This window comes from Eucyclogobius newberryi, unplaced genomic scaffold (assembly GCF_026437365.1).
Source record: "Eucyclogobius newberryi isolate DKJ021-1_F unplaced genomic scaffold, fEucNew1.0.hap1 SCAF_13, whole genome shotgun sequence".
Classification (NCBI taxonomy): domain Eukaryota; kingdom Metazoa; phylum Chordata; class Actinopteri; order Gobiiformes; family Gobiidae; genus Eucyclogobius; species Eucyclogobius newberryi.
In genome coordinates, this window is record NW_027315757.1 from 17,324,302 (window position 1) to 17,336,065 (window position 11,764).

The following is an 11,764-nucleotide window of genomic DNA, read 5'->3' on the forward strand; positions in this document are numbered from 1 at the left end:
TAGTCCTGCTCTAGACTTGACTTGGTCCAGTTTCAGTCCTGCTCTAGACTTGGTTTGGTCCAGTTTCAGTCCTGATTTAGACTTGGTTTGGTCCAGTTTCAGTCCTCATCTAGACTTGGTTTGGTCCAGTTTCAGTCCTCATCTAGACTTGGTTTGGTCCAGTTTCAGTCCTCATCTAGACTTGGTTTGGTCCGTTTTAGTCCTGATCTAGACTTGGTTTGGTCCGGTTTAGTCCCGCTCTAGACTTGGTTTGGTCCAGTTTTAGTCCTGCTCTAGACTTGGTTTGGTCCAGTTTCAGTCCTCATCTAGACTTGGTTTGGTCCAGTTTAGTCCTGCTCTAGAGTTGATTTGGTCCAGTTTCAGTCCTCATCTAGACTTGGTTTGGTCCAGTTTAGTCCTGCTCTAGACTTGATTTGGTCCAGTTTCAGTCCTCATCTAGACTTGGTTTGGTCCAGTTTCAGTCCTGATCTAGACTTGGTTTGGTCCAGTTTAGTCCTGATATAGACTTGGTTTGGTCCAGTTTTAGTCCTGATCTAGACTTGGTTTGGTCCAGTTTTAGTCCTGCTCTAGACTTGACTTGGTCCAGTTTCAGTCCTGCTCTAGACTTGGTTTGGTCCAGTTTAGTCCTGCTCTAGACTTGGTTTGGTCCAGTTTCAGTCCTGATCCAGACTTGGTTTGGTCCAGTTTAGTCCTGCTCTAGACTTGGTTTGGTCCAGTTTCAGTCCTCATCTAGACTTGGTTTGGTCCAGTTTCAGTCCTCATCTAGACTTGGTTTGGTCCAGTTTAGTCCTGCTCTAGACTTGGTTTGGTCCAGTTTCAGTCCTCATCTAGACTTGGTTTGGTCCAGTTTCAGTCCTCATCTAGACTTGGTTTGGTCCAGTTTCAGTCCTGATCTAGACTTGTTTTGGTCCAGTTTCAGTCCTGATTTAGACTTGGTTTGGTCCAGTTTCAGTTCTCATCTAGACTTGGTTTGGTCCAGTTTCAGTCCTCATCTAGACTTGGTTTGGTCCAGTTTCAGTCCTCATCTAGACTTGGTTTGGTCCAGTTTTAGTCCTGCTCTAGACTTGACTTGGTCCAGTTTCAGTCCTGCTCTAGACTTGGTTTTGTCCAGTTTCAGTCCTGATTTAGACTTGGTTTGGTCCAGTTTCAGTCCTGATTTAGACTTGGTTTGGTCCAGTTTCAGTCCTCATCTAGACTTGGTTTGTTCCAGTTTCAGTCCTCATCTAGACTTGGTTTGGTCCAGTTTCAGTCCTCATCTAGACTTGGTTTGGTCCAGTTTCAGTCCTGCTCTAGACTTGGTTTTGTCCAGTTTCAGTCCTGCTCTAGACTTGGTTTGGTCCAGTTTTAGTCCTGATCTAGACTTGGTTTGGTCCGTTTTAGTCCTGATCTAGACTTGGTTTGGTCCGGTTTAGTCCCGCTCTAGACTTGGTTTGGTCTGGTTTTGTCCTGATCTAGACTTGGTTTGGTCCAGTTTCAGTCCTGCTCTAGACTTGGTTTGGTCCAGTTTTAGTCCTGATCTAGACTTGGTTTGGTTTGGTTTAGTCCTGATCTAGACTTGGTTTGGTCCAGGTTTAGTCCTGATCTAGACTTGGTTTTGTCCAGTTTAGTCCTGCTCTAGACTTGACTTGGTCCAGTTTCAGTCCTGATATAGACTTGGTTTGGTCCAGTTTCAGTCCTCATCTAGACTTGGTTTGGTCCAGTTTCAGTCCTGCTCTAGACTTGGTTTGGTCCAGTTTCAGTCCTGCTCTAGACTTGACTTGGTCCAGTTTCAGTCCTGATCTAGACTTGGTTTGGTCCAGTTTCAGTCCTGCTCTAGACTTGGTTTGGTCCAGTTTCAGTCCTGCTCTAGACTTGACTTGGTCCAGTTTCAGTCCTGATCTAGACTTGGTTTGGTCCAGTTTCAGTCCTGATCTAGACTTGGTTTGGTCCAGATTTACTTCCAGGTTTAGTCCCATTTTTGACACAAGTTTTGCTTTTTTTTTTTTAAACGTTTATTGTTTGGTCTTTTCCAGCGCTGCCGGTGGGGAAATCTTCAACCAGTGCGTTGCCGATAGCGACGAGGCGTTCACCGAGGAGGACGTGATCCGGCTGGCGAAGCAGATCCTGAACGGCGTGGCGTTCCTGCACCGGAACAACGTCGTGCATCTCGATCTGAAAGTGAGTACGGAGAAGAGGATGGCGTTAAGCTAAGACATCTCCATGGATACGCCACCGGGCCGAGTGGCAGGTCAGATCTGCGCAGGGGCGACTCCGCTGACCATAACGCGACATGTTTTTCAAATTAATGGTCGTCGTGATTCTTCATGTCGCAATATAATCGTGACCATTTTAGAAGCAAAATTATGTCATTTCTATTCAATCTGGAGCACAAAACATACACACAAATGCAATAAATAAAATAATAAATAAATGATTAAATAAGAAATAATGAAATAAAATAAATAATGAAATAAATATAATAATAATAATAATAATAACAATAACAATAACAAGAACAAGAACAAGAACAAGAACAAGAACAAGAACAAGAACAAGAACAAGAACAAGAACAAGAACAAGAACAAGAACAAGAACAAGAACAAGAACAAGAACAAGAACAAGAACAAGAACAAGAACAAGAACAAGAACAAGAAGACTGGGTTGACTAAAAAATTAAGAAAAGTGAATCGTCCAATAAATAAATTAGCACATTTAAAAAATTAAAATAAAAAAAAGCTTAAGACATACAAGGTTCCATTTAGGTTAAATTTATCCATCAGTCATTTTAAAATGTTGACTGACTATTAAATGAATCGTTATTGACAGCCATGAATCACACCCAAACCTCTACATTTTTGTTTGATGGTGATTAAATTGTTCTTCTCTCTGTCATGTCACTCACCCTCTGCCCTCTCTCTGTCATGTCACTCACCCTCTGCCCTCTCTCTGTCATGTCACTCACCCTCTGCCCTCTCTCTGTCATGTCACTCACCCTCTGCCCTCTCTCTGTCATGTCACTCACCCTCTGCCCTCTCTCTGTCATGTCACTCACCCTCTGCCCTCTCTCTGTCATGTCACTCACCCTCTGCCCTCTCTCTGTCATGTCACTCACCCTCTGCCCTCTCTCTGTCATGTCACTCACCCTCTGCCCTCTCTCTGTCATGTCACTCACCCTCTGCCCTCTCTCTGTCATGTCACTCACCCTCTGCCCTCTCTCTGTCATGTCACTCACCCTCTGCCCTCTCTCTGTCATGTCACTCACCCTCTGCCCTCTCTCTGTCATGTCACTCACCCTCTGCCCTCTCTCTGTCATGTCACTCACCCTCTGCCCTCTCTCTGTTATGTCACTCACTTCTGCCCTCTCTCTGGTCGACAGCCTCAGAACATCTTGTTGACGAGCTCCAGGCCTTTGGGAGACATCCGGATCGTGGACTTCGGTCTGTCCAGACGCATGGACAGCATCACGGAGGTCAGGGAGATCCTCGGCACGCCCGAGTACGTAGGTGAGTCTCAACGACCAAGCAGCGGGGTCTCTTCAGGGGTCTCTTCAGGGGTCTCTTCAGGGGTCTCCTCAGGGGTCTCCTCAGGGGTCTCCTCAGGGATCTTTTCAGAGCTTTGGAAGGTTTTAACTTGTGCTCTTTCTTTCCAGCACCGGAGATCCTGAACTACGAGCCCATCAGCACCGCCACCGACATGTGGTGAGTGAAGGCCAAACCTGATGCGTTTAGTGGAGCGGTTTACAGAGGAAGACAAGTCACAAACCTGGTCAAAACCGACCAGGTCTAGACCAAGTCAAAACCAGGACTAGACCAGGACCAAAACGCGACCAATCCAACTCCACATCAGGACTAAAATGCACTCAATTCAGGACTAAATTACGACGTGTGTAAACGCACCTTAAGTGGATCCAAACAGGGACTAGACCAAGTATAAAGCACTAAACAAGAAAGGAGAAAAACCAGGGTAATCCCAGGGCCAAAGCAAGTCTACACTGGGACTATATCAGGTTTATAAAATGAGTAAAATGAACAAATTATGATACATTTACTACTTCTTTAATAGATTACTTTGATACTATAAGCACAGGCGAAGTAGAGGTTCATAAGTTATTGAAATATATGTAAATTTACCCCTCAAAGTGACATATTTCCCCTCCTGTCTGGTCCCAGGAGCATCGGCGTGCTCATCTACATCATGCTGACGGGCGAGTCTCCGTTTCTGGGTGACAGCAAACAAGAGACGTTCCTGAACATCTCCCAGATCAACGTGGACTACTCGGACGAGACGTTCGAGGGCGTGTCGCCGACCGCCGTGGACTTCATCAAAACGCTGCTGGTCAAAAACCCCAGGTACGAACATGACACGCGAGCGCGACGGCGGCGATATGCTTAGAACAAGTCCATACCAACTTCCCTCTGTGCGAACGCTGGTTTAACGCTTTCAAAAATACTGCGAGTTGTTTATGATCCTTTCAAAATAAGTGCTTGCATCACTGAAAAATATCGCCTTTTATCTTTAATAATATTCTGTTAAAGTGCATCTGTGTGCTTGTTTCTGATGCTAAATGTACAGGATGTGCGTAGAACTTCCCTTTGTGCGGACCGACAGGTAGAAAGTACTTTTAATGCGGTTTGAGAGGTTTTGAGTTTAAAAATATACACACACATTAAAGCAGAACTGAGTAACGCTGACGGAAGAGCTCTGCAGGTTCCTTGTGAAAATACATGGTCAGATATTGAACTTACACGCTTCTAACTTTTGTTTATTTTTAGTTTATTTTTAGTTTATTTTTAGTCTGTACAATCGCATAAAAAATATTTAACGTTGCCAAATTTTAAAAAAGGGCCAGGGTTTCTCAGGAGAGTTATCTTCAAACGTTAAAAGGCCAGAACCAGCAGGGGGCAACGACGGACACTTAAAACGCCCCCAAAAAATGTAAATAATTTATTTTTTAACTGGAAAAATTCAAAAATGTATTCAAATTACTACCACAATTCTTTACCACATTTAACGCTGTAACATTTCTTAAAATCTGTGTGACATACAGTTACTTTTTACTCTTAAAGGGCATTTTTAACGGGTACTTCCAAGCTTTTACTTAAGTAGATGTTTGTATTGGCTGTACTTCTTTGTGGTCTCAGTATATTATACACAGTAAACTTGATTATAGTTTCACGATTAAACTGAATTAAAGCCGTGCCAGCGAAATCCAGCAAAAAAAAAAAAACACATTTTAATTTGTCGCCTCAATTTTTCGATTAAAAACAAAAAAATCTCTTTGGCAGAAGCTCTTCTAAATTCGATACAACCCGTAATTCGGAGTCTCGGCCGTTTAATTGCCGGAGATTAGTTTAGATTAGTGGTCTGTAGCGGAGCGAGATTCTTGGGCGTTTTTGAGCGGAAAGTGTTTGTATTTGTGCCGCTCGGAAACTAAATCTGAATAAAGACGAGAGGCAAAACTGTCCCACTATAAACTCTACTGGAATCTCCCTCCTCGTTTCGTTGGGTCACAAATAGACGCAGTTGGTCAGTGGTTGACCAACATGAGGAGGTTTGAGGCTGATGCCAAAAATGCTCTTTAGAAGGTTTAAACGGACTCTTTTGACACAGCCAGGTGCTGCTTGCACTTTGAAAACCACATTTAAATCACTAGAATAAGCAATGTCTAAAGTAGTGAACATCTGAGTCCGTTTATTTTACAGATTCTGACGTTTTGTGTTTAAAATAGTTGTGGTTTTGGGTCGTTTTTCATATCGTTTCTAGTAAAAAGATCCTGATATTGATTGTTGTTTGAATTGATTTACTTTTTGTAGAAACAGCACAGCGCTTCATTAAATGTATTGAACGTGAAATCTTTTGCAGGAATTAAGACAAAGAAAAGTCAGATTTCTTCATGCAAAGTTTAATCTCTGATAAAATAAAATGCTTGACTAACAATACGATTTAGAAATGGCGCGAAAATTGATATTAATAATTGCACATAAGGGTTTCGTGGTATAATGAAAAGAGTATTAACCTCCAAAATATATATCAAAATATAGATTGCAGAGGTTTTAAGTCTGAATCGAGCCTTTCATGAATTATCATAGTGAAGACCAGAAACTTGGCTAAAAACTGATCATTACACGTCAGTGCTTTTCAAAACAACTGCAAATATTATTTCAAACAGCATTTGTTTTATTTAGTTTTCAACACATTATTTCTTGCATTTGTTGATTTTATTCATTTTATTTATTTTTATTTTATTTTATTCAAGAAATCACAATTCATATGTGCAGACACAAAGACTAAAAAATATATAAATAAAAAAAATCGACTAAATTAAAGAAAAAAAGAAAGACAAAATGAGAACAGACAAAAGACAGAATGGGTAAAATTTAAAAATACAAATTTAGGAAAAGTAACACATCCAAGAAACGATAAAAAGAATAAAAAGAAAAAAGAAAGGTTAAGGCACAATAGGTCCAAGATACGAGTCCCATTTCGTCTAATTGATGTTAAATTCAGTCCTTAGTCGTTGCCAAATGCATGTTCCAAAAGTATCCACTCATGTTGTCCACGGCAACTATTGATTTAATTGCTTACATTGTTTCTTAACTGTATAATCTGTAACTTTAACCCCGATCGCTCCAGTAAAGTCCACGTTCTGTTTTTCCCTCCGTCCAGAGTGCGCGCCACGGCGGACGAGTGCCTGTTCCACCCCTGGCTCCGCCCCGCGTCCCGCCCGCCGCACCTCCACGCTGCCTCGTCCCCCTCGTCCCACCACCGCTCCTCCCTGGACGAGCCCGAGGCCAGCCAGTCGGAGTCCGAGCCCGAGAGCCCCGCCCCGTCCCCGGAGCTGGACGTCCTGGAGACCTTCGCCCTGCTCTGTCCGGCCAAAGGCGAGCTCAAGGCGGGGCGCGACGCCTTCTCGCTCGCCGAATGCCCCTTCCCGACGCGGCCCAAGATCAAGCAGGAACTCTTCTGTTGAGCCCACGCGATCGGGCCGCGATCGTTTGCGTCGGCGCCATTTTGAGGACCTTTTTTAGGCTCGAAAAACACGTGGATTCCCGTTAAAGAAAAGAAAAGACGTTATGAAGGACGATTTGGTCACTCCACCTGGTTCGCCTTCGGGAGCCGTTCAAGTGGCCCAGATGCCTTTTGTTTTGGAAATTGTTTGAATTCAAAGAGAACTCTACGACTTTAAGCGTGACTAAAAGCGTCTGCAGCGCCCCCTCTGGTGTATCCTGGTGAAAATCTGAACTTGTAACGACTGGATTAAGGCTAAAACAAGTTAAACTATTCATCGCAAACACGTTAAGCGTTCGAGTAAACGTCAAGGCGAGTAAACGTCAAGCCGAGTAAACGTCAAGCCGAGTAAACGTCAAGCCGAGTAAACGTCAAGCCGAGTAAACGTCAAGGCGAGTAAACGTCAAGGCGAGTAAACGTCAAGCCGAGTAAACGTCAAGCCGAGTAAACGTCAAGCCGAGTAAACGTCAAGCCGAGTAAATGTCAAGCCGAGTAAACGTTTAGCCCATTAATTGTTAACTGGTCCAAACACGGACTCAGACTGATGCAGCGCGAGAAGAAAAGACGTTTTTTGACTCTTTTTGACTCAGACAAAGCAGTAATTCCATCATAATTACACTGGAGATGTGTAATATTTTGTGTTTTGGTATAATCAATCTAGATGTTCTCGAGCAGCATCTCTCTAGCTTCATCCGTGTCGAATTTAGTTTAAAAAAAAAATCTAATTCACAGCTTTTTTTTGTAACAATTGCTTTCTGGAGCTTTCTGCGTGAGTTTGTTTCCCCTAGAATGTTCCTCAGTGTGGCATTAAACGTGTCTGTCTCCATGGAAACGAGCAGATGACACAACCACATGACAGGTCAGATCCGTGGAAGGGTTTTTAAGGTGTAAGATAAAGTTCATGTCTTGCTGTGGAACATTTCAGGCAATGCTGTTGTATCACCATGGAAACGAGGGCTCCAAATAGTTACATAGTGCCCCTTTAACTAGGTGCAATGATGGATGGTTGTGATTTACTTTGAACCGTAGGGGGGCGCTGCGTCAAGGGTAAAAAACGGCAAAAACTGTGCCGAAGACGTTTTTGTATAGAATTGTACGTTCAGTCTCTGCAGCAGCATTTTTAATTCAATAACTGTATTTTTGAAGTATTTTTGTGTGTGGTATTTGTAAAAAAAAAAAAAAAAAAAAAAATCATCAAAATTTTGTTTCCATTTGTATATTTTATTTATTTCTAATCGAAACCGTTTGCGGGACAATATTGGAAACTGCACCGTCTTTGTGAACTAAAACGACTTCCAATTGACGCCACAATAAAGTTTATTTATTATTGTTACATTTTGTTTTGTTTTTTTCATTTTCTTTTCTTTTTAATATTAATTCAACAACTTTAAACCAGCCGTTAAATCCATTTTACAAAAAACCACATACTAAATGAATAAAAACGTCGCTGCACTTTTCACGTTAAAGATTCACGGCGTAACTTTTCCGATGGAAGATGGATCTGTTTAATACCGCACCGTGGGACATCGACACATTTGTGTTCGGGTGTAAATGAGCATAGGACATTTTTTACACTGTTCCCGTCCCATCTCCATGACGACGAGCAGTCACAGACCCTGTTAAAGTTACACAGTGCACCTTTAACAGACGATTATAATCCAAACTAGCTTAATTATGTCCTCAAAGTCTTGCACGACTTTTGCACATTTTGTTTTGTAGTTTTACCGCAAAATTTCACGATGTATTTTTAAATGGAAAAGGTTTTTATTAAAATATATTGTAACATAAGTTAAGTAAATTAATAACTTCTTGATGATGGGAAATGAGGATTTATTTTTCCCGATGTAAATGAAAGGTTTATTAATATTTGAAGCTGACTTTTAATTTGTTTGTCTTGACGTGTTATTGTGTCGTTTTTGTATGTTTTGTACTGAACGTGAATTTCAGACCGTTTTGCACTTGTTGGTCCTCGACACGGACCAAACCGCCACTCGTTGAATTGTATTTGATGTATGACTTGTTTTTTGAAGAATAAATATTAAACACACTTTGAGCATTCCTTTTTGGGTTTAGTTTTAGTCGTCGTAATCGTGAAAAGAATGGACGGCTGTTGGTTTTTAAGCTTTTACCATATTTTCTGGACTATAAGTCGCACCAGAGTATAAATCCTACCTAACAAAAAAATGCATAACAGAGAATAAAAATATAAATATAAAAAATATCACATAAGTTGCACCGGAGTATAAGTCGCACCAGCCAAAAAATGCACAATAGAGAAGAAAAAAAAACATATGTCGCACTGGAGTATGAAATCAAATCAAATCAAATCAATTTATTTTTGCGGAAATGCAGTTGCAAGTGTGAAAATAACATAATCACATAAGTATAAGTAAATAAGTATAAATATATAATAAGTATAAGTCGCACCCCAGCCAAAACTACGAAAAAAGGTGCAACTTATAGTAGAAAATACGGTATTTTGAAAGGCACCGTCCACACGTACAGTAGTTGCGTCACAAGGTTTATATTTAGAGCACAAAGTAGTTCAAAGTGCTTTACAAAACAGGAAAATACGCAATAAAGTCACAATATAAACTAAAACGGATCAAATATGCGCGGTTGTGGGTGAATTGTGACTGAATTGCTAAAGTCGCTTTTTTACAATTAAAGGTTTGTTGAGTTCCTGGTAAGATTAAAGTGCCCATGACGGGTTCTCGTGTTTTTCTAATTATGACATAGTTTGGTGGGAAAGAACCTGTGGTAAATATGTATCATAGTTTTACATCAGTTGAGTGGCAGTTTGTGCAGGAAACATGAAAAATAGACGTTAAAAATCACAGAATTGCGCTGTGATGTCATCAATAAGCGAAGTTCAAAAAACAAACAAACTGCAAAACTTTGATTAATATGGATTTCTGTAATAAATATTCGTCAAATATGTCTGACATGCACATTTATGGACTAATAATTATATACGTACTGAATTATTAACGTTTTGCCGGTGATGTAGCCGGCTAACACTAGCAACTTTGCGGCGTAATGGTTCATTTAAGTGTTTTTTCCACATTCTCGAGTCACAGAGCTTTGTTTAAACAGCTCTTCTGCTTCATTCACTCGTGTCATGTCCAGTTTAAGACCTGTCAGCGTTATTTATGATTATTACGTGTTAATTGATAACTTTTGTGTAATGTACATGGAATTTGGCCCTTGGTTACAGCACGGTTGCACGGTAACAGTTGCACAAGTACCTCTGTCACACTCTGCTGCCCATGTGCAACCAGGAAGTGACATCTTAAACTTCACCAAAATGGTCAAAATGGGGATAAATAAGCTTTTTAATCTTCGATATCATTATGTGCACTACGTTTTGTGAATTTAACCCCCCGTTCGGTTCCGCTGGGGCAATAGTTTTGTATTAAAATACGGTAATATGCTTTTTGTTTTCATGGGCAAACACAGTGAGAACTTCTGCTTTCTGAGAGGCAAAAGTGTTTTCATAGAACTGGTCTAGTCCTGGTTCAGTTCTATCTAGTCTTGATCTCAATGGGTTCTTACCTGTTTAAATAAAGTTTAACCAGTTGTATTTAGACCCTGTTGCTGTGGGGCATTGACGTAACTCCATTGAACATACTTTTGGCGTCAGGGAAAAGGGAAATCACAAAGAAGTGGATGATACAAACATCACAGACGATCGAGGACTGGACCGAAATTGTTATAAACATCAAAGACAAATGGGAAAAAAGGAAATTCGGATTAAATTTGGAAATTGACAAATTTGGTCTAAATGGACTTACTGTGCCTTAATTTTATTTGTCATTATTTGTCATTATTTTTGTGTGTGTTTTATTGTTATGATTATTATGATTATTACTATTTATTTTACTTATTTATTATTATTATTGATTTATTTGATTTATTTGATTTATTTAATTTTTATTTATTTTTAATTTTTATTTATTTTAAATTTTAATTTATTTTATTCATTTATTTTAAATTTAAAAGAAGAGAAAAAAATGCCATTGAGACAACAATTATTGTTATATAATTATTATATTAAGTCGCACTGGACTATAAGTCGCACTGGACTATAAATCGCACCAGCCAAAAAAGAAATAATAGAGAAGAAAAAAAAATAATGTAATCCCAATTTTTTGGGGCGAGCAGGCGACACCTGAAAAGTGCAACGACATCTGGAGAAGGAGATTACGGTTGCGTTCAAGTCGATTTTGCGACAAAACCAGGACTAAGCCGGGACTAAACTAGGTCTAAACCAGGACTAAACCAGGACTGAACCAGGACTAAACTAAACCAGGTCAAAACCAGGTCTAAACCAGGACTAAACCAGGACTAAACCAGGTCTAAACCAGGACTAAACCAGGACTAAACCAGGACTAAACCAGGACTAAACCAGGACTGAACCAGGACTGAACCAGGACTGAACCAGGACTGAACCAGGTCAAAACCAGGACTAAACCAGGACTAAACCAGGACTAAACCAGAGATAAACCAGGACTAAACCAGGACTAAACCAGGACTGAACCAGGACTAAACCAGGACTAAACCAGGACTGAACCATGTCTAAACCAGGACTAAACCAGGACTAAACCAGAGATAAACCAGGACTAAACCAGAGATAAACCGGGACTAAACCAGGACTGAACCAGAGATAAAACAGGACTAAACCGGAACCAAACAGGGACTAAACCAGGACTAAACCAGGACTAAACCGGGACTAAACCAGGACTAAACCCAAACTAGACCTTGACTGAACCCGGTA

The 11,764-nt window shown here is 40.6% G+C and overlaps 1 protein-coding gene across 1 annotated transcript in view; it reads left to right on the forward strand.

Moving 5' to 3' along the window:
* stk17al (serine/threonine kinase 17a like) overlaps positions 1-8,970 on the forward strand; it is a 43,733-nt gene extending 34,763 nt beyond the window's left edge. Inside the window, exons 3-7 of the mRNA XM_072442764.1 lie at positions 2,013-2,157; positions 3,356-3,482; positions 3,629-3,677; positions 4,149-4,328; positions 6,646-8,970. Of these exons, the coding sequence (XP_072298865.1) occupies positions 2,013-2,157; positions 3,356-3,482; positions 3,629-3,677; positions 4,149-4,328; positions 6,646-6,949 (805 nt within the window). The 3' untranslated portion in view covers positions 6,950-8,970. The remainder of the gene's footprint in view (positions 1-2,012; positions 2,158-3,355; positions 3,483-3,628; positions 3,678-4,148; positions 4,329-6,645) is intronic.
* The last annotated feature ends 2,794 nt before the right edge of the window (positions 8,971-11,764 follow it).